At 38.9% G+C, this 23806-nt stretch overlaps 1 protein-coding gene across 1 annotated transcript; it reads left to right on the plus strand.

The window, feature by feature from the left end:
• The first annotated feature begins 42 nt into the window (after positions 1-42).
• LOC110058067 (uncharacterized) lies at positions 43-23758 on the plus strand. The gene is made up of 31 exons (XM_089288848.1): positions 43-195; positions 797-987; positions 1169-1310; positions 1804-2147; positions 2313-2454; positions 2982-3313; positions 4007-4148; positions 4385-4731; positions 5522-5663; positions 5983-6320; positions 6535-6679; positions 7373-7744; positions 7892-8023; positions 8784-9115; positions 9272-9413; positions 9837-10183; positions 10571-10628; positions 10904-11241; positions 11851-11995; positions 12946-13289; positions 14262-14403; positions 14758-15089; positions 15290-15431; positions 16297-16643; positions 17573-17714; positions 18203-18379; positions 19371-19559; positions 19754-19930; positions 20547-20840; positions 21585-21890; positions 22549-23758. The coding sequence occupies exons 1-30, from the start codon at positions 96-98 to the stop codon at positions 21887-21889; spliced, it is 6822 nt and encodes a 2273-aa protein (XP_089144974.1). The 5' UTR covers positions 43-95; the 3' UTR covers position 21890; positions 22549-23758.
• The last annotated feature ends 48 nt before the right edge of the window (positions 23759-23806 follow it).

Here is a 23806-nt window from a genome sequence, read left to right on the forward strand (position 1 = left end):
CCACTACTGCATCAAAGCTTGTAGGATATGTTTTTTTTTAATATTCGTCAATAGGTTTTGACATCCCTAAGATAGTGTGCGCTTCCCCTCTTGGAATGGAAGACGGCCAAATACCAGATTCAGCCATTGTAGCATCGTCACGTTATAACCAATATTGGGGACCAGAGCGAGGAAGACTAAACGAGAAAACAGAAGGTAACAGCTTGGCTTCAAGAGTGTGTCGTTTTGCGCGTAGACCTTTCCCTTGGGATTGCCCTTTGCGTCCTGCAAGAAAAATGTTGTGTCTGCCATGTAATAGATACTAATAATCACGCGCTGCAATATGATGGTCAAGGTCTTCGTTTGTGTGTGACTGTGGACCACAATTGCGTCTTGTTCCATACAAAAGGAATTTGGGCAATAACCAGCCATCTTGGCCTTACTAATTGTCAATAGCCCATAATAGCTTTAACTTTGTTGGTGTTACTGTTTTTCAATTTGATTTGGACCTTGACATTCGAGCTAAAGAAAAGGAATCCAGGATGGGTTTAGACCCGTAATATGGGTGTGGATTTTTCTGTACAAGTCATTCAATCGATCCCACTACGCACCCATGTCACAGATAAACTCTATTTCACTGACTGGATGCAAAAGAAAATTATATATTTATAATCTTTGAGGAGCCCTGGAGAGGGATTCGATTTCCCAGTTCTGCAAAAACGTTGTGAGGTAGATAATGTTGCCCGTGCTGGTATGTAACAGGTTTCATTTGGCTTTCCTCGTTAAATAACACTCCATTTATTCTGCATTGATTTAGGGAGTTTTCACGGAGGATGGATATCCCAATACCCGGATGCTAATCAGTTCTTACAGATTGACTTGGGCAAGGTTACCAAGGTAACCAGAATCGCTACTCAAGGGCGATATGATTCAGGCTGGTGGTCAAAAACTTATACCCTGGCATACAGTGTAGATGGCGGAACATTCGTTTCATACAATAATGGCCAGGTACGTGACATTTCCTATCCAGCTATTCTTTTGGCTTATCCCCCTTTCCCATTCGTACGCGGGAGGAGTGTGTGACCAACCAGAAGAAGGTCTGCGTAGAAAGCTAAGGTTTACAATTTGTGAGGGAATGAGAGGGGTACACGCCACAGAGTAACAGTGTCCACATTTCTTAACTTTTAAGGTTCTGCAAGGAAACACAGACAATGTGAATGCCGAAGGCCGTATCCTTCATCCCCCAATCATTGCCAGATTTATCAAGATCAACGTTAAAACATACCAAGGATACCCTTCATTGAGAGTGGAGTTTTATGGCTGCAGGCAAGGTATGCCCAATTTGAAAGGAAATTTGTTCTGGAGAAAAAGCTGTGCATGCGAGTGTAAAGGCTCAAAAAGCAATTAATTTTAAGAACATGTTAGATTACTAGCATTTTTATACCCGAGGTAGACGTTTGGACAAGAACTTTATTCTAGACGTTCTACCATTTGGTAATTTGTCGCTGAAAAATATAACACAAATCTACAGTATTGAATGAAGCAGTCGCCACTTTGTTCATAATTCAACCAAGAGTCATAACCTTACAGTGCTTTATAGGAACAGTTCGTGATTAAGAATTTACTTTACTACCACCTCAGTTAATTTCAGTTTATTTCACCTCAGTTAATAGGAACATTTCAAATTTGAATTAAACATAATTATATACATGTAGGTGTAGGTTTTCCCACGCATGCGTATCGCACTGGTTGTCTGCTTTCTTTTTCCCTCAAGCAATATATCCACATAACTAAGACAGGGTTCTTTCAATTTTACTCCAAAAGGTTTCCCGACGCCGAAGCCACCAGTGTGTTTAGAGGCCCTAGGAATGCAAAATGGAAGAATTCCAGATTCGGCGATAACGGCCTCGAGTGAATACAATGCTGCATACAAGGCCATAAATGGCAGATTGCATTTCCTGCTTAGATCAGGGAGACATGGAGCGTGGGCAACGAAAACGAATGACGTCTTCCAGTATCTTCAAATAAATTTTGGTGATTGGACAAAAGTAACTCGAGTTGCTATTCAAGGAAGACAAGATGCCGATCAATGGGTGAAAAGCTTCAGCCTTTCGTATGGCTACGATGCTGTGTTTTTTAAAGATTACAATGAGAACGGGGCAAAAAAGGTAATTGATCGTCATGACAACTGCAGTAGTCAGGACAAATCGATAAATTAGTTTTGAAAGAGCTACATAAATGTGTTCAGCAAAGTTGCTGATTTGATTTACAGACAAGCAAATAGTGAGCGCAATGCTTTTTCTGATGTGTGACTTCATTTCATTGTCTTTCAGATATTTCCAGGAAATAATAATCGGTATACCCCTGCCAATCACGATCTGGAAACGCCCATTATTACTCGTTACATTCGTGTTCATCCAGAAACATGGCAAACTCATATTTCTATGAGAGCCGAATTTTATGGCTGCAGGGAAGGTGAGAATAATCATCTAAGCTTAAATCACGAACCATTTCTTTACCAGATTGATGTCATCTAAAGACGAAAATATCATTATTCTCTGCAATTAGTGTCTGCAAGACATACAAAAAGAAAGAAACTTCTTTTAATGTATCTTACTGAAGTACAATGTAGCCCCTATGGTAAAGTATTTCTATGTATCTTATATATTTTATTTACAGACGGTTTTATTCCCTTTTCGCTTCCTGCGTCGCATTTAAGTTTAAGCGCAAGCTTTGCAAACTCTGAATGCAAATTTACGGAGCAATCTTCGGATTGACTAGTCAGGTGTACTAAAACGGTAATTCAGAAAACTAAAAACCAAAAATACCATTATTTACAAAGAGTCTCATGACAACGTTAAACCTGACATTCTTGCGTTCATGACACCTGACAATGTGTGGTTCGGAACAATGTTGTTTTCATGCCGAATTGACGGTATGTTTAACTTCAGTAAGTGTGTCTAGCAGGAGTTGTTGGACTAAATATTTTTCTTGCAAACTAGGGTTTAAACCACCGAAACTGGATTGTCAGTCAGAACTTGGAATGAAAAGTGGAAAAATCTCACACGGTGCTATTACTGCTACCACAAGCTATAATCAGTACTATGGTCCAGAGCGTGCCAGACTCGATACGGTGAAGACAGGCAGCTTCATTGGAGCGTGGGTTCCTAAGACACAGGACATGGGACAGTGGATTCAAGTTGATCTTGGAAAATACACCAAAATCACACGTATAGCAACTCAGGGCAGGCAAGATGCAGCTCAGTGGGTGAAAAGCTATTCTATCACCTACAGCGCTGGTGAAAGTCCATTCATTCTTTACAATAACAACCAGGTGTGAATGAATGAATGAAAAGTTTATTAACGTGTCAGTGTATTTAACTATAGATTAGCTAACTGGGGACACCTAACTAAAGTCAATAGCTAATAACTAGTTTACAAAAGCTAAAAAATAAGGGTTGAAGTTAATAAATACTTATTTACAGCATAATAATAAATACTATAAAATAATATAAAAGGATTCTGTTCACGATTTACATAGTTTGCAGCAACTGCTATCGGTGCCAAAGAGGTCTGAAAGGTCAATTATTTTATCCTCGTCTTAAATAAATTGGCAGTCAACGAAACAGTTACATCTACAATGTACATAGCGAAAGAAGTAGAAGTAGTTTGAAAGCTGTATTTAATTCATTTTTTAACTTGGAAAATGAGGTAGTCATTTCCTAGTAGTAGGTATGGATAGGAAAAACTCATTAGCTCCTTCGTTCCTTCCATCACTCCTTCCCTTCATGTTACACTTTTTCTTCGCAAATCGCGGACCAGTAGTAATGTTTAAGAAATTTTTCTGATTCGTGAATCAGGAGAAGGGCATTGTAAGAATTTCCTGGAAGTGGACCCCATGGCCTATGGATTAATTTGAAAAGTCCATCTTAGTTTTTCATATATCATTTTCCAATTAGTTGATCATATCCACCTTGATTAATCCTAAGCGATGCTTCAGTGACTTTTACTTGTCCTTTCTTGTCAGGTTTTTACTGGTAATAAAGACACGAATACAATCGTTGGGCACATTCTCAATCCACCCATCTTTGCGCGCTACATACGAATCCACCCCAAAGAGTACCAAAGTTACATGGCGTTACGATTTGAACTTTATGGATGCACAAAAGGTTAGTGAATGGCAGTTTACCCTCTTGGTGGGGAATCAAAATACGGAATTATCGTTTACCTGAAACGCTGCATAACTTATAATTACGGTAGCCACGGTATTGATACATTGTTTTCTGCACTCAACTACTTTTGAAAAGATGTCGATTCATTTGAATGTGATACGATTGATGAATCGGTGTGGGATTCCTTGTCATCAGCTTTGCTGATGCCAACTATCGTATTTTGTTCCTCAAAGGATTCATCACTTTGAGTCCACCACCCTGTCAAGCAGCTCTTGGAATGCAAAGCAACAACATACCAGACTCCGCTTTGAGGGCATCTACGTCATACAATGTAAACTCCATAGGACCAAGAAATGGTCGACTTCATTTTCAGCCATCATCAGGCCAGTACGGAGCTTGGGCTGTCTCGACAAATAACGAGTTCCAATACTTTGAAGTGAACTTTGGTGATTGGACTAAGGTTACAATGGTGGCGACTCAAGGAAGACAGGATGGAGCGTGGTGGGTAAAGAGCTACACTCTTAGCTACAGCTACGATGGTGTGTTCTTTGAGGATTACAAGGAAGATAATGGGGTCAAGGTATTTTAATTTGTGTTTTTTTTTTTGCATTTTGTTTAGCTCATTGCAATAGGCAACTTTCAACAGCTTCGACGAAGCGATTCAAGTGTTTTATTGTTTGGATAAGTGAAATTTAAACAATGAAAGTTCTAAGATGTCTCACAACATGGTGTCAAAGCAGGAAGACTTTACAACTCCTATTGAAGGTTACCTTATCTCGCGGAAGCAACTTGATCATTTTTTATAAAAAAAACGCGACGAAAGCTTCTTCAACAATTAGTCCTCCGGGCAGAAACTTCCAGTAAACTAATCTTTTTTTGATAGATTAAAGAATCAACAACGTCTTTCGATGTGCTTACCGTTTTGTAATTTCTCTAAACACACCAAACAATTTTGATTTCTCTTGTTGATCACTTGATGACGAAAAGTTCTGCAGTCTTCTGAGACATTTTTTCGGATATTTCCCGTCCTTCCTCTAACCCTCTCTTTCTCTGTTTCACGACATTGCTCGGTATTATTTTGTCTACTTTATCTAGCCCTGAAATTCTTAGCCCAGATATTCCTAGCCCGGAAATTTCCACCCAATGTGCTCCGCTGGCACGCTTTCCGCGCTGGAGCTCCGCTACGAATAGACAGGATAAAAATATATAAAAATAAAAATGAACTACAGAAAAAGCAATATGAGCCATTAGGCCTAGTCCACCTGAAACTTTTATTAAGTGATTATGAAAACTACCATATGCTGCGCCTATCTCTTTACCACACTCTCTTGTCAACTACAGACTGAACATTTACTCTTTAATTGTGTTAGGTATTTAACGGAAATAGCGATCAATATTCAGTGGTGATACACACTTTAAAGAATCCGATCATAACCCGTTATCTTCGTATCAAGCCCAAGACTTGGAATAGCTACATATCACTACGAGCGGAGTTCTATGGATGCAGAAAAGGTACGTTTTCTAACTTTAAAGTTCTCGGCTGGCAATAACACAGTTGCGTCCACTAGAATTCATTGAAATTTCCTTGAATTCAGAATTGCATATTGTTGCCTCGCAGTTTCTATATGGGTTTCTCTGCGAGACTTTACCGTAAGGAAAATCCGTTTTATGTCCACAGAACATTTGAAAACTCTGGCGGCTCAATTGACAGTTTTTTTACACTTTGAAAGAATATCAATATTTAATTAGTTATAGAGTTTTATAGAAGGGGTGTATGTTAATCGATATTGGAACATATTAAAATGATGTTGTTTAATTGGGCCTTTCTAAGGCTTTACACCTCCGGAAATCAAATGCCGGGATCCCCTTGGTATCGAGAGCGGCAAAATTCCAAGCACCGCCACTGTGGCATCATCACAGTACAATCAATATTATGGACCTGACCGCGGCAGACTTCGGACAGAAGGAGAGGGAAGCTATGGAGGAGGTTGGGCTGCCCAATACAAAGATGTTAACCAGTTTCTACAGTTTGACTTGGGCACCACGACCAAAGTGACCGCCGTCGCTACTCAAGGTCGATCGGATGCTGACTGGATGGTGACCAGCTACACTCTGGCATACAGTGTTGATGGCGGGTCTTTTACACCTTACGGCGAAGGGGACGGTCAGGCAAGAGATATCTTCCTTCTTCTTTATTATTTGTTAAAAATTAATAATGTAGAGCGGTGTACACGGAATACTCCGTGTGCCGTTTACGGGTTCAAGGGAAACGTCCTGGGAACGAAATTGGCAGGTAACCAGATAGTATCTATTTCAGTCAATGAAGCATAAGATAGCATACTTTTATCTCAGTGGCAAATATCTTTCCCTTTCAATTCGTTAGGTATTTACCGGCAACAACCTTGACAGAAATGAAGCTGTGGGAAACATTATTGATCCACCCATCATTGCCCGCTTTGTACAAATTCGTGTCAGAACTTGGAAAGGACATATCAGCATGCGTGCTGAGTTTTATGGATGCACAGAAGGTTTGTTGAACATGTCGTTGATACACTGACTAGATTTAATTGACCATCGTAAGACCCTTGTTACTATCGTCTATACTATATCAGGATACCTTGTTTTCATGGAACGTGTTGTCTGCTTTCTATTTACCTAAATGTATACATAGAATCATAGCAAGCGGATTTAAACTTTATCACAAAAAGTTTCCCGACGCCAAAGCTGCCAGTGTGTCAAGATCGTCGAACGTTTCATTCAAAATTTCAACAACATTTTGACTATTACTGTTAGTCTTTTAATCATATATAAGAATTGATGCGGGCCAGAAAGGAGATAAGGCAGAGGAAAAAAGAACTGTCTGTATAATGAAATGGGAATTGCTTCCAATTGTCATGCAATATCAGGATATCTTGTTGTTGAAGCTTTGGTTGTAAGTTTTTTCCCTCTAAATTGCATTCATATTTTTTTAACTTTATCCCAAAAGGTTTTGCAAAGCCAAAGAAGCCACCAGCGTGTTAAGAAAGCCCTAGGAATGCAAAATGGAAGAATTCCAGACATTTCAAATTTGAATTAAACATAATTATATACATGTAGGTGTAGGTTTTCCCACGCAAGATACCATGTTGTCATGCGTATCGCACTGGTTGTCTGCTTTCTTCTTCCCTCAAGCAATATATCCACATAACTAAGACAGGGTTCTTTCAATTTTACTCCAAAAGGTTTCCCGACGCCGAAGCCACCAGTGTGTTTAGAGGCCCTAGGAATGCAAAATGGAAGAATTCCAGATTCGGCGATAACGGCCTCGAGTGAATACAATGCTGCATGCAAGGCCATGAATGGCAGATTGCATTTCCTGCTTAGATCAGGGAGACATGGAGCGTGGGCAGCGAAAACGAATGACGTCTTCCAGTATCTTCAAATAAATTTTGGTGATTGGACAAAAGTAACTCGGGTTGTCATTCAGGGAAGACAAGATGCCGATCAATGGGTGAAAAGCTTCAGCCTTTCGTATGGCTACGATGCTGTGTTTTTTAAAGATTACAGTGAGAACGGGGCAAAAAAGGTAATTGATCGTCATGACAACTGCAGTAGTCAGGACAAATCGATAAATTAGTTTTGAAAGAGCTACATAAATGTGTTCAGCAAAGCTGCTGATTTGATTTACAGACAAGCAAATAGTGAGCGCAATGCTTTTTCTGATGTGTGACTTCATTTCATTGTCTTTCAGATATTTCCAGGAAATAATAATCGGTATACACCTGTCAGTCATGATCTGAAAATACCAATCGTCACTCGCTACATTCGTATCAATCCAGAAACATGGCAATCTCATATTTCTATGAGAACCGAGTTCTATGGCTGCAGAGAAGGTGAGAATGGCCATCTAATCTTAAGTGCGAGCGCTTTCTATCTCCGTTTGATCTCTTCTGAAGACGCAAATATCGGATATTTGCGTCTTCAGCTGAGATCACCCGTCTTCAGATGAGATCAAACGGGGATAGAAAGCGCTCGCATTTAAAAAGAACGAAGGAAACGTCTTTTCACGTATTTTCGTTAACATGTAGCGCGTACACGCGTATTTGTTTTATAGTAACTGTATGCGATTACTACTTTGCCTATTTAAAGAAGTTTCTACTCCCTTTTCTCCTTTTCCTTCTTAATTTGGGATTCACTGGTCAGGTGCAATACAACAGTAACCAAAAAATTGAAATAAAAAGGCGAACTACAATAAAAAAGATAGTGGAAAACGCTAGCAATTGAGACGTTTTTGGAAGAGAATTTTCAACGTCTTTTGGAATTTTGCTCCCTCCTCTCTGAATCGCAACAATCTGTCTGTTAAATCAGGATTACGAACGTTGTTTATTAAAAAATTTAAATGCAATCAGTCAACTATTAAGAATTCATGATGCTGTTAGGACGCTCAGTTGAAAATTATTATGGGAAAGGGAAAAAAAGAAAAAATCGACAATTCACAAACGGTCGCATAAGAACGTTAAGCCTGACTTTCTCGTTTTCATGAAAAAAATACGTGTCGTGGGTTACTTAGGACAACTTTTTCATGCCGAATAAACGGTACTTTAAGAAAGTACATTACACATTGTTGGGCTAAACTTTTTTCTTGCACACTAGGGTTTAAACCACCAAAACTGGAATGCCAGTCAGAACTCGGAATGAAGAGTGGAAAAATACCGGACAGTGCTATCACTCCTACTACAATCTATAATCAGTACAGTGGTCCAGAACGTGCCAGACTCGATACGGTGAAGTCAGGGAGCTTCATTGGAGCGTGGATTCCCAAGACCCAAGACATCGGACAATGGATTCAAGTTGATCTTGGAAAAATTACGAAGATCACACGTTTAGCAACTCAGGGGAGACAAGATGCAGCTCAGTGGGTGAAAAGCTATTGCATTAGCTACAGCCTTGAAGGAGGTCCATATCTTCCCTATAATAACAACCAGGTAAATAAACATAAATATCACAGAAAATTGTTTCACAACGAAAAAGTTATCTGCTGTAGATATATAGGAAGAGGTAGAAGTAGTTTGAAAGCTGTCTTTAATTAATTTTATGCTTATGCGACGCGTAAGTGAGCTTTACTTTTCATTTCTTATTAGGTTCTCATTGGTAATACAGATTCGAATACAATCGTTGGGCACATTCTTAATCCACCCTTCGTTGCGCGCTACATTCGAATCCACCCCAAAGAGTACCAAAGTTACATGGCTCTACGATTTGAACTTTATGGATGTACAGAAGGTTAGTGAATGACAATCTCCGCTCCTGTTTGTGAAATCGAAATAAGCAATCATTCTTTGCTTGAAACGCCGCATAACACATACTCTGGGTAACTATGGTATTCGTACCTGCATTATGTACAGCGGGTATTTATGAAAATATTTCCATTCATTTGCATGTGATACGATTGATCAATCTGTTTGAGATTTCCTTGTGATCGGGTTTGCTGATTCCCACTGCTTAGTGTCCTTCCTCAGTTGATAGATAAAGTCTGCACACGAGCCCATTGGCTCATCAGGCCGACGCTTATCTCCGGGTTCTGTAGCATGAAGCGACTGGGAATATTTCTACTCCCCCTGGATATGATGCTAGTCCATCGAAGGACTTCTGGGTAGTGTCTTTTCTCAGAAAATGACTATATTTTGTTTCGCTTGTGTCTTGAAGGATTCACGATCCCACTTGCACATCCCTGTGATGCAGCTCTTGGAATGCAAAGCAACAAGATACCAGACTCCGCTTTAAGGGCATCTACGTCATACAATGTAAATTCTATGGGACCAAAAAACGGTCGATTACATTTTCAGCCATCATCAGGCCAGTACGGAGCTTGGGCTGTCTCCAAAAATAACGAGTTCCAATACTTTGAAGTGAACTTTGGTGATTGGGCTAAGGTTAGGAAGGTGGCGACTCAAGGAAGACAGGATGGAGCGTGGTGGGTAAAGAGCTACAGTCTTAGCTACAGCTATGATGGTGTGTTCTTTGAGGATTACAAGGAAGATAATGGGGTCAAGGTATTTTAGTTTATAGTTTTTTATATTTGTTTTATTGTTTTTTTTATTTTGGCACTTGCTGGCCTGTACAGGCTTTCTTTCAGTATGCTGTAGACACGCCATGCTGTTTTTGCTCTATTTCCTTAATTAATGAATGTAGAAATGAACAGGCAACATAACAGAGAACAATTCTAAATTCTCATTTACAGAAAAAAAGGAATCATTTAGGCTCAGTCTGCCTGAAGTCTCTGAGATAACCGTTTGCTGAGAGAACTCCTTAGCACATTCTGTAGATATAGACTAAAAATTTCCTCTTTCTTTAAGGTATTTACGTGAAATAGCGATCAATACTCAGTGGTGATACACACTTTGAAGAATCCGATCATAACCCGTTACCTTCGTATCAAGCCCAAGACTTGGAATAGCTACATATCACTACGAGCAGAGTTCTATGGATGCAGAAAAGGTACCTTTTCTAACTTTTAAAAGTTCTTGGAAATTTCCTTTGATTCAGAATTGAAAATTCCCAAGAACATTGCTGCTGCGCAGTCTGTACGGATTATTTCTAAATGCAATTTCTGACGATTGAGGGGCGAAGAAGTCGGAAATTATTATTCTGACGTCACGTTTGAGAGGCTCGCGGTGCATCATGGAATGCTTAGGGATTATTTAAGAAGAGGTTTATATCAATCAAAATTGGAACATCTTGATTTGCACTTGTTTTATTGGGTCTTTTTTAAGGCTTTACACCTCCGGAAATCAAATGCCGGGATTCACTTGGTATTGAAAGCGGCAACATTCCAAGCTCCGCCATTGTGGCATCATCACAGTACAATCAATATTATGGACCTGACCGCGGCAGACTTCGAACAGAAGGAGAGGGAAGCTATGGAGGAGGCTGGGCTGCGCAATACAAAGATGTTGATCAGTTTCTACAGTTTGACTTGGGTAAGGTTACCAAAGTGACAGCCGTCGCTACTCAAGGTCGATCGGATGCTGACTGGATGGTGACCAGCTACACTCTGGCATACAGTGTTGATGGCGGGTCTTTTACACCTTACGGCGAAGGGGACGGTCAGGCAAGCGATATTTTCCTTCTCTGTTATGTTTTATAAGTTAAATAATAAGTAATTGTCATTTCGATTGGCCAAACTTCTGTGGTATATATAGAAGCATCATTGGGCAAAAATACTGACAAGTCGTATAAATAGATTAGGTCATACTTTGAGCAAATGGATCACCCCTTGGCTTGTTAAAACCTTTGTTGCGTCTTGGCCTGACCCATATTTTGAGGTTATTTTAAAGGATGGCAGGTGGTAGGTTACAAAGGAGCTGGTAGAGGAAAATATGATCATATTTGAAAAGTTTAAGGCAGTACTGAAGAGCTCGCCATTATACAGGAGAATTTGCTTCTGGGGAATAATTTTTGGGGCCCTGACACTTTCGGAGACGGGATAATTTTCCCGCCCACGAAAATTATCGTGTGATGAAACAGCTATAACACTGTCCTAGTTATCTTCCAATTGAAAAAAAAAAGTTCTTCCGAGAGGTTTCCTTGATCAGAGGGTATATTTTTCTCTATAAATTATGTGATATATCTATCACGTGAATGTTTGTTACGTAGCCAGATCAGTCTAAGTTAAAAAAGTATTCTCAATGTTGGATGTCATTACTTGGTATTTTGTTAGGTATTTACCGGCAACAACCTTGACAGAAATGAACCCGTTGGTAACATTATCGATCCACCCATCATCGCCCGCTTTGTGCAAATTCGTGTGAAAACCTGGAAAGGACATATCAGCATGCGTGCTGAGTTTTATGGATGCACAGAAGGTTTGTTGGCACCTATATAGATCGTCGAAGGTTTCAATAACATTTTGGCTATTACTGTGTGTTATTTGATCATATAAGCAATTATGCGAGCCAGAAACGAGATAAGGCACAGGAAAAGAGAGACGACTCAGCGGTGTGATTCAATGGGAATTGCTTCCAATTGTCCATGCAAGAACTAGCAACCCAACAACACATCAAGAATGCACGATCAGTTATAAAGAAAACCCTCAAGAATCAATATTTACAAAAATGGTTCGAAACCCAGAATAGGTCATCAACAAGTTCAAGAGAGAAATTTACACAAAAGGAAGTTAAAAATAATTATCAGTTTGAAAACTAATTGACGTTAATTACAAAGCAAGCCCACAGAATTAGCCTGACAAGGCTTAGATTAGGATGTCATGCATTACGAATACAAAATGGCAAATATGAAAATAGAGGAGCATTAATCCCAGTAGAAGAGCGAGCATGTTTAGCATGCAAAGAAAATTGCATAGAACATGCATTGTTGGGGTATAGCACTTTAAGACGTGAGCTGCACTCATATTTTGAACGCACATACTTGTTACACCAGTTTAAGTGATAACGAGAAGACCAAGTATTTGCTTAGAGCAGACAATAAGGCTACATCTAAAATAATAAGTAAATATATTCATTTAATGTTTCAAAAAAGGAAAATAGATTCTCAATTCACAAATGTAATAAGCGCTTTGAATTTTCCAATTAATTGTATAGAGATATGGCAAATTTTATTTTGTATTTTTTTTTTTAACGTTCAAACCTTTAGTGTAACTAGACCAATACCTCCCTTTGGAGAGTAAGGCGCAATAAAGATATACCATTACTTAACTATACTATTACTATATCAGGATACCTTGTTACCGAAGCGTTGGTTGTATGTTTTGCTCCCCTTGATGACATAAATATTTTTATAATTTTTATCTCAAAAGGTTTCCCAAAGCCAAAGCCACCAGTGTGTTTAGAAGCCCTAGGAATGCAAAATGGAAGAATTCCAGATTCGGCGATAACGGCCTCGAGTGAAAACAATGCTGCATACAAGGCCATAAATGGCAGATTGCATTTCCTGCTTAGATCAGGGAGATATGGAGCGTGGGCAGCGAAAACGAATGACGTCTTCCAGTATCTTCAAATACATTTTGGTGATTGGACAAAAGTAACTCGAGTTGCTATTCAAGGAAGACAAGATGCCGATCAATGGGTGAAAAGCTTCAGCCTTTCGTATGGCTACGATGCCGTGTTTTTCAAAGATTATAAAGAGGATGGTGTAAAAAAGGTAATTCAGCTGTTTACTGCCTACTACATTTGAAATTTGCGGTATTAGTTAGAGCAACAAATTGTTACGTCCACACTACGTCGGAGAAATTTGAAAACGCAGCTTTATTTCTACGGCAAGGCCCTATCGTTCACACTAATGCGTTACGAAAAGGGAGCTTTTCGAAGACGCTCTTCAAACCACAGAAACTTGAAAACGCCGGCCTTGCATTTTTGTGTGGATGGAAAATATTTTGAAAACCGAGCTTTTCAAACACGATGGCGTCACGATAATCTTGTGATTTCTCTGCCCTCATTTTCTTCAAACACAAATCCAAAATGACCGGTTACGTGTTGCGTCTTTTAATTTCTCCGGCGTAGTGTGGACGGAAACATTTGATGCGTTTTTAGAATGAAAACATCGTTTTCAAATTTCACCAACGTAGTGCAGACGGGGCGTTAAACTGTACCGTCGTTTTCAAAGTAACGTCAGTCTCCTTGATAGAGGCGCGGTTTTACGAGTCTCAAAACAGAAGAGCTTTTTCTCATTCATACTTTACAAGAAGACCCCATTGATAATTCAGACCAATTACATTGAAAGATTTGGGACAACGTGCAGCTGGAAGCTCCGAAAACTAACATACCAAAAGCAATAACTGACAGGTGTCGAAGATAACCACAATGATTTGACTCATATGCAAACTTGCCAACTTGAGTGAGTCATAATTTTTAAATAAGGTAGAGTTAGTGAATAAGGACCGAAAGAAATCATTTACTGCAATCTTTTAAAGGTTTGTTAATTTCCCTGTTCATCCTCCTTAGAGCAAAATACATCGCATAATACCAATATTTCAAATTGCTACCAACATGACAAACTACGCCTTGAGATGGTTTTCATATGGTAACTAACATGTTTACAGGAGAGCCGCGAGTAACAGTGAGTAACATGCCCTCATTAATACGTCGACGTGGCATTATTTTATTTTCTTTTTAGATATTTCCCGGAAATAATAATCGATATACACCTGTCACTCTCGATCTGGAAACGCCCATCATTACTCGCTACATTCGTATTCATCCAGAAACGTGGCAGTCTCATATTTCAATGAGAGCTGAGCTCTATGGTTGCAGAAAAGGTGAGAATAGCGAATTCATCTCAGCAAAAATGCGTCTTAGCATACGACTGCAATGTGATGACTTTGTATATATTAAGTGACTTGATTAAAGAGTGACCATCGCAAAGTATGCCTGACAATTCATTCGTGGTAGCTTTTCGGATCCACCGCTTTGATTAAATATGATTGTACTTTTTTAACAAAATGCTCGCCAAGTTTGAAGAAAAAGTTGTAAAAGTCTGTTTGCAGTAATTTTTTTGGTATCTCGATCTGAATTTGAATTGCCTATGCTAATGAAGCAAATCATTGGAAACAAAGGTCCCCTTTTGATCATGAGCTTATTTATTTCGATGAATGTTTTTACATATGTGCCAGGATTTGATCCACCAAAACTGAAATGCCAGTCAGAACTTGGAATAAAAAGTGGAAAAATCCCAGACAGTGCTATTACTGCTACCACAATCTATAATCAGTACACTGGTCCAGAACGCGCCAGACTTGACACGGTGAAGTCAGGGAGCTTCATAGGAGCGTGGGTTCCCAGGACACAGGACATTGGACAGTGGATTCAAGTTGATCTTGGAAAAATTACGAAGATCACACGTTTAGCAACTCAGGGGAGACAAGATGCAGCTCAGTGGGTGAAAAGCTATTCCATCAGCTACAGCGTCATTGGAGGTCCATTCCTTCCTTACAATGACAACCAGGTGAATACTTGATGAATTTATTTGATAGTGACAAAGGAAATATGACAATAAAGTTAATGACTGCTCAAAGAAACAGTTACATCTTTAATGTATTCAGTTAAAGAGATTATTATGCAAGCCGCATTTAGTTTATTGTTACCCGTTAACTATACTAATAGTGATGCTTCTGTGAGTTTTAGTTTAATTTAATTTCTTGTTAGGTTCTCTTTGGGAATAAAGACTCGAATACAATCGTTGGACACATTCTCAATCCAGAAATCATTGCGCGGTACATACGAATCCACCCCAAAGAGTACAAAAGCTACATGGCTCTACGATTTGAACTTTTCGGATGCACAGAAGGTTGGTAAAAGACTTTTTTCACCTCTGTTGTTAACTCCGAATCGACAATCACCATTGACTTGAATCCTGACGCTTTATTAAGGCAGCATAATAACCAATCTAAAAATGTTTTGATTTATCGTGTATTTGCTATTGTTTTTAACTTTTTCCGAGATTTCCATAAATAATTACAAAACTATAACTGGGATAATCAATCATGCGTTTGGTGTTAAACCAGTCACCTGTAAAAATAGCCGACAAAAATAGCTAATATTATTTTTTAAAAAAGTCTGTGAAGCCAAACTGCTCATGTTAATGGAATTGAGCTATATATTAGTGTTAGCAATAATCATTATAAATCAATCTTCGGTTCCTGGTCATACGCAAGGCTACGAGGTCTGTAATATGACGGTCACGATGCTTAGGAGACGCAATATGACGTAAACAATCGAAAAAATATCATTTTAATTTACATTATAGAGCCAGCTAAAAAATTATCTTTTAACGACAAACGTTGCGTCAAAATATCTTAATGATAACGTAACTGAGGGCAAGAATTGATTTCCAGTTCCTATCACAAGTAAAAGTTTAGAAAGGAAATTGCCTAAACATGTAGTAGTTTTTTGATTTTATTAGTGCATATCATAATCAGGGGTGTTTATTTTAACAAGAACTTGTATTAGAGATGTTTTAAAGTATATTAAGGGTTTATAAGTAGTTATATTTTCTTAAACATTGTAATGCGCAGCTGGAAATGTTATATTTATATCTTCGCAATTTAAGCTTATTATTATTGTTATTATTATTTTTAGTATTGTTATTATTATTATTATTATTATTATTAGTTGCGGATACATAGATTAAGCCTCCTAAATTTGCGTTGCAGGCTTCCTTATTCCCCCAGTGCCCCCTTGCCAGATTCAACTGGGAATGCAAAACGACAAACTACCAAATTCAGCCTTATCAGCGTCCTCACAGTATAATAGTGATACTGGGCCTGAAAATGCCAGGCTTCACTTCTATGCGGAAAGTGGCCGCCGGGGAGCCTGGGTAGCACAGAAGCAAAACCACTATCAGTGGCTTCAGGTTGACTTTGGAGTCGAGACAGTGATCACACGAATCGCCACCCAAGGTCGACAAGACTATGGATACCAATGGGTTAAGGAATACACACTTAGATACAGCGCTGATGGATCTTACTTTAAACATTACCAACCATCTGGATATACCAAGGTGACTTTTTGTAATAGCAAATTTGCACGATATCGTCATTAGCTGTCATTTGACTACAACTATCAGAATTCTCTTGGTTTTTTTCTTTGTTATTTAAATTTTGAAGCCCCAGTAGAGTTTAAATAACAATTGCCCTCATTAGCATAAGAAACAGAAAAAGTGAAGGATTCTGGTAGTTGTAATAAAATGACGCCTTCATGCAAATCGCCTTTTTACACAAGGTAGCGATGGTAAGGATAAGCCATTTACACTATTTACAAGTGAGAATGAGATCAGACTCCAAGATTCTAAAGTGCGTCGTCCAGATGCTCTCTGTCTTTTTCATCTCATTTTCTGCACTTGAACTCAGACGGAAAATATGAAAAGATTTTACAAGAACAGCCAGAACTTTACTGGACATAGAATTACTGAAATATTACACTAACGGCTTAAAACTGTAGAAGAGCTCATAAGAAAGAGAGAACAGAAAAAAGGGCATGGATGGGCCAAATTCGGTGTATGACATTTGCAGACTGCAGACTTTCTGACTCATTTACCAAGAGCTGACCGTAAACAGGCTATAAACCAGAGTGCTATTTTGGTCCAGATGTAGTTTGCATTTTGCATTCTGCAGTCTCCAAATGTCATACACCAGGCAAAATTTGAGAAACTTGAAAAACATCAGTCCGATTTTTTTTCAAATCTACGTCAATTTGTATCTGAACGTGTTATTATCAGAGAATATCCTCCTTTGATATGTGGTCAGAATTTTGCCAATAAAAGACTACTACTCGACCAATTTGACGTTCAGAACTCATAGTTAATAAAAAAATGAAGTGAGTTATCTGAAACGACGTGACCTAGCCCTTTTAACACTGAAGAAACCAATAGTATAGTGCAGTTATCTCTATCATTGTGTAACACTAGTAAACTTATTGCTTTTTATAAAGACATTTGAGGGAAATAACGACCGCTATACCGTTGTCAGCCATAACTTGATCCCGCCAATCAGAGCCAGGTATTTGAGAATCATTCCAGAGGAATGGAAAAGTAACATTGCGTTGAGGGCAGAATTTTACGGCTGCAAGACAAGTAAGATCTTGTTTTATCGCCTTGTATTCGTTACTTTACCCAAATAGCATCACTATAGCAGCCGTAAGGAAGCACAACAACCATAGTTTGTTCACTGTCGTAAGTACGCTGACAAAACTTCTAGTGCAATGACAAGTTCTAGCCATGCCTCATCATCATCATCATCATCATCATCGCCATCATCGTCATCATCCTCAATCCTCTCCGTCCGGTAAAACACAAAAGGCTTCCATGGCCTACCTTGTGCTGAGCTTTTGGGTGAAACACCTACTGTACGTGAAGTGAAATTTCCTCTCTACTGTCTAAGTTAGAGCTTACTGGTGAACTGTTTGGGGAGAATGAAAAGAGTAGGAGGCGGGAAGGCGAGTAGCATCCAAACCAACCTTGTAGAGCAGCAAAATAAAAACTCAAATAGGACAACTTGTGGTTAATGACTTTGTTATACGAGTGTGTACCTAAGGGTGTGCAATGGTTTATTTTGCTTACAGGCGATGGTGGCTATACAACGTGGACCACCTGGTCCCAGTGTTCCGTATCTTGTGGAGATGGGCGTCGTAGTCGTACACGGTCTTGCACCAATCCTCCACCGAGCCCTGGTGGAAATAATTGCTCGCAACTGGGACCTGAGAAAGAGACTGAGAAATGCAATATTGAAGTCTGTCCAGGTAAGATCATAAGGCGACGATGGGCTAAGCACCAAAACAAACCTAGCAGAGAATCACAACGAAAACTCAAACGGGAACAATTGTACTGTTATTTATTAATAACATGATTACACGCATGCAAGTGTGTACTTAAGGGCGTGCAATGATTTATTTTGTTGTAGGCAATGGTGGCTTTTTAATGTGGACTGCCTGGTCCGAGTGTTCCGTATCTTGTAGAGATGGGCGTCGTATCCGTACACGGTCTTGCACCAATCCCCCAATGAGCCCTGGTGGAAATAATTGCGTACAACTAGGACTTATTTCCTGTTGAAAATACGAAACTTAAAGACCTCAGGAATAAATTTGTTGTCTAATCACTCTGCAGTGAAACGAAAACAAAATATTTTCTAACTTAGACTAAGTAAAAAAATATCAATCATATAGGAGGGGACATCTCCTTTATTGATCAGACATAAATTGCCCTTGGATAGTTTTTAACACAATAAACGTAGTAAACAAAAACATGGAAATTTACTAGAAAAAAATTCCCAAAACGAAACGATCAAAAACGGAGATGCCGTCGAAGTGACAACTCCTAACAGACAAACTCCTTAAATATTAACTTCTTAGCATAATTACGTAACCTGAATACCAACGAATCTACATACCAGCACAAAACTATCTTGCAATAACAACGTGAAAAATTATATCTACCACCCACTATGACTGATCCATGCAAACTGCTGTAGACGAAGCAACGTTTGAATGCATCACTTAATATCAATATTTTGAGAAAGCTCCTTTCGTAATGGGCATTTATAGTATGTAAAATGAATGAATTTTAGCCCTTTACAGTCCTTACCCAGGCTAAAACGTTGATCTGAATCCTTGATAGTGGGATTTCATGGTTTGATGAAATGGTATATGGTTAACGGGATTCCCTATTTTTTCCGTCATCGATCTTATAACTGATAAGAAATACTTTCATCTTGATCACTTCCTTCATTTTCAGTGGACGGAGGTTATGGCCCGTGGCAAGAGTGGAGCGAGTGTTCTAAAACTTGCGGAAGGAAACCAGGCACAAAGAGACGTGTTAGATTGTGCAACGATCCCGAACCACAGAATGGCGGCAAAAATTGCTCAAGCTTAGGGGATGACAGCGAAACCGTACCATGCAAACCGAAATCAAAAAGATGTCCCGGTAAGTATGGACAAAAAAACACCAAGATTGTTTATTCTTGTACAAGCTTAATACTCATTTGCATTAGTCTGCAGTCTTAATGTGGATAGCCGGTGAATACAAAACACACTTTACTCTAATAATTATGGCTCTTGTGATAGCACTAGTGGAGTAACAATTTTAAAACTCAAGTCTTAAATTATTCTTAAATTTAGTGGATGGTGGGTATGGAAAGTGGGGCAAATGGAGCAAATGTACCAAGGCTTGTGGAGGTGGAACACAGAAAAGGTCCCGTATATGTAACAGACCTGTACCAGGAGGAGGCGGCAAAGACTGTGATGTACTGGGACCAAGTCAGGAAACCCAGGAATGTAACATACAGAGCTGTGGAAGTAAGTGAAATTATTTTCAGTAAACGAGGGCGATTTAATGGAAAAACAAGTTTCATCGCTATATCTACCTTTGCGGTGAATTGTTCGTTTCTTTTCATTAATAGTATTACTCTTCGACTCCTTTTTAACTTTCAATTCTCTCCCTTTACGTTCATTTTTGTTGCTTTAGAATTCCTCCTTTGCTTGTCTTTTGACATGTGCCGTGATGGGTCATAAACCCTTCCTTGTATTGATTGCCAGAATATGTGTCTGCTCTCTCAAGATAAGACTACCCAATAAGTCCGGCCCGGCTCAAAATGTCCCTTGACAAGCAATGCACACAGCCAAAAGAGGGTTTAAGCTTCAACTAAAAGTGTTTTTCTTATCTAACCAATAGATATCTGGAAGCCAATCGGGTGTTATTAATTAGATGACATCACTTTTGTCTGGCCATAAAAAATTCCTTTGTCTCTTGACGTGGGCTAGTAACCTTTCGTTATTCGAGTGACTCAGAGCAGGTGTCTACTCGCTCAAGATAAAACCAGTCAATACCTCCAACATGTCTGAAAATTTCCCCAGACAAGCATTGCGTGTAGAATAAAGTTAAACTTATTTGTTTTCCTTATTGAACCATCAGGTCTCTGGAAGCCAGTCGGGTGCTATAAGATGATATCCAGGGCGCTTGATAGAGTCCTTGTAAGAGGTGGAAACATACCTTCCAATAGCAAGAGATTCCAAGCCTGCGTGGAAAGAGCGGATGAAAAAGGAATCACTCTGTTTGGTATGGACGAAAAGAGGTGCTGGACCAGTGATGACGCTGAGCAATCGTACGACAGATTTGGACCATCGGGGGATTGCAAGAAAAAGAATGGCAAAGCTAGTGGCCTCACGGAATCACTCACCGTATTTGTATATCAGAAAGATAACCAAGGTGGGATGTTTTATTCAACTCAAAAGATGTTTTATTCAAGTCGATCAAAAGATGACAAGCAAAGCACAAATATCTTTTAGACCCAAATACTGTTAAGGCTGCTGCGTTTTTGTCAGATTCAGACCATGAACACTTTTTAGAATACGTTCGAATGTTTTCACGTCTCGTATGATTTCGAATCTTTTATGTTTTACATGTGCGAATTGTTCTTGAAAAGGGATAGGGGTTTGTGGATAGAAGGAAAAATTGCCATCGTACGCGAAAGTCCAGCTTAGACGAATTCAGAACTACTTACTAAAGGGATCGGTCTTTACCAACTGATAAGTGGAAAGTGATAGAGTTTTGTGAATCTAGCATTTGGCTACAATTATATATTTCCATATCAATCCATCAATCCATATCAATCCATCATATACTGTTTTGAACAGTATATCAATGCAATAGATCAATGCATGCCATGCCATACCATGACATGCCATGCCCATGCCATGCAATACAAACTTTATTTCAAGAGGGTTACGCTAATTGCAGTCCTCGACAAACTTACAAATGATATAAAAAAACAGAATCCGGTGTAAAAATATATGGATATGGAGGTATTTGAAATCTGCCGCATTTTTCGGGTCCATGAATCTGTAAATTTATCACTTAAATGACATCAGAAGCAAATGTCTAATATACTATATAACCTACTATGTAAGTAAAATAATGCATTGATTTTTATTGAAACACTTCTTTATTTAGGTGAATGGTCAGAGGTTAGCTGCTTCTTAAATAACGGACCTCGGGCGTTGCCCAAATCTTTCGGCGAAGATATCAGGAGCGTAACGGGCAACAATGCTATGTTTGAGTATTGCAAATCGGAGGCTGAAGCGCTTGGTTATAAAACATTTGGTGTTGATGACAAGGCGTGCTGGTCTGGTGACTCGGCTGACGAGACTTACGACGATAACGGTAAATCCAGAAAGTGTTCCGTGACCAAGAAGACTGGAAACGGCTCTGGAAGGGACATAAATGGCGACATCTTTGTCTATCAACTTGAGGAATGAAGTAAGAGCATTAAGAAGCAATATATCAAACACGAAAGACCGTGTTTGACCACGTTTCTAAACACTGAGAAGAGAGTTGAAAATACGACGCGCAGCAGAGTATTTTCGACGAACTGCGAGGTGTTTGGAAATGTGGTTAAACACTGTCTTGAGTGTTTGATGTATCTTCCCAATGGAAACTAAAACTAAGGAAAAACGGAGAATTAAAATCGTAAAAATCTATGCTAATTAAGATCAGATATCCAAACACCGTCACGGTCATGATTTTCTTTGTTTAAACTTAATGAATTATTAATGAGTTTAAGAAATTATTCTCGGCCTTTTGAAATATAAGCAAAAAGGCAGCTAGGGAAAAAACCCAAAACGAAATCAGAGTTTCAACGGGAACCCCGCTATGAACCCGTAAAAAGGGATAAAATAAAAAATATCTCACATGCACTACTTTCATAAAGTGAGCTATTTATTCTATATTTTCCCACTTGCTTCCCGAGCACTACTGCTAGATTACAAACGTAAAATGGTCCTGTGATGCAAAACGATGAGGATCCTTGTGCACAAAGTCTAGATCTTGTAAACGGACATTTCTGAAATAAAAGCTTGTTCACAGTTTTTTGCTCAAGGAGAATTGTTGTATATATTAATGTGAATGTGTTTTGCAGCTGATTAACCTCATGTAAACCCATAACGGCAAGTGGACGAGTGTAACTGATGTCTGGAGAATGGTGTGATGTCCATACAGGTGGAGGCGGTGTGCTTCATGACGTCATTGACAATAACAACGTACCAGAATCCTTCATCTTAATTTAGTAATAATTTGAGTGCTAATAAAGAAACACTAATGGTCAATTCCCTCTCTGAGATTTTCCTTTTTTAACAACATTTACGTTAGCTTTACAATACTGACATAATATGCAGATTTAGCCAAGACTAAAAGTGGAACTCCTGGGCCGGGTTGACAAGGCCTGAGTAAGTTGAGTCGGGATAAGCGAGAATTTTGATTTAAATTTTGTATCTTTTTGGTGAGGTTTTCTGTTTATATTGTTTGGACCTCTCAGTTCTGAGTTTGAAAAACATTTTTATACTTCGGTTAACTTTTAATTTTCGCTGCATGCATGAGTTCCTATAGTTACCTGAGCTCCGCTTTAATACTTACAATACAATGGAGTACAAAAGAAAAAAACGTTGTCACATTCATCACGATAAATTCCAAGACCGTGGCGTTGTATGTTAGAGAGTATAAAGAAAAGTAAATACAGCTCTAAGTTACAAACTTTTCGTCCGTTAAAGGTTTGCGTCTATCGTAGTGACGTTCAGGTGAATTAGTCCTCGTTGATACTTGTTCTTCGATTTCAGCTTTGTTTATCACTATTTCTAGGTAAGCATTAAAAGACAAAGGTTCCTCATTAATACTACAACTTTATATATAGTATTCGCAAGTAGTAAGAGATGATTAGGTAACTGTTTTCTGATTTTAACTGCTGACAATTCTATTTTTGTTGCTGTATGAGTCTCATATCAATCCACGGGACATAAAACCAGCATATGCCTTAGATGGCAAAGATCGCTGCTCGCAAGTTTAGATTCTCCTGTAGGAAATCATGGTAGTTGTATTCGTCATCTTGGACTCAATATTTGTTTTGATGAATGCAACTACCATGATTCCCTGCAGGTGCGTCTCATAGAGAGAATTGACCATTTAATGTTGGTGTAAGTTTTTACTGTGCATTGAAGTCAAAGTCCAGGCAAGACGTAGATCATTCAACCAACAGTTTTGAAAAACTTATTTTTACGTTCTTGCACTAGGAGAAAAAGTTGTGCAAGATGTCTTGAAACTTGTTTAAAAATAAAGGGAGCGCATTTAAAATTCAACTCATTGTCGTTGGTTTAATTTTTTATTCTTCGGATTTAAGAATCCAA

Source organism: Orbicella faveolata, unplaced genomic scaffold (assembly GCF_042242905.1).
Source record: "Orbicella faveolata isolate gen_17 unplaced genomic scaffold, um_ofav_v1 contig_2, whole genome shotgun sequence".
Lineage (NCBI taxonomy): Eukaryota > Metazoa > Cnidaria > Anthozoa > Scleractinia > Merulinidae > Orbicella > Orbicella faveolata.

Bases quoted from the DNA above. Each gene is read 5' to 3' on its own strand.
- LOC110058067 (XM_089288848.1), top strand. From the start codon at position 96: ATGGAAGACGGCCAAATACCAGATTCAGCCATTGTAGCATCGTCACGT. The intron at 2,148-2,312 runs GTAATTGATCGT...ATTGTCTTTCAG, and splicing joins ATGAGAACGGGGCAAAAAAG to ATATTTCCAGGAAATAATAA. The intron at 14,404-14,757 runs GTGAGAATAGCG...CATATGTGCCAG, and splicing joins GCTCTATGGTTGCAGAAAAG to GATTTGATCCACCAAAACTG.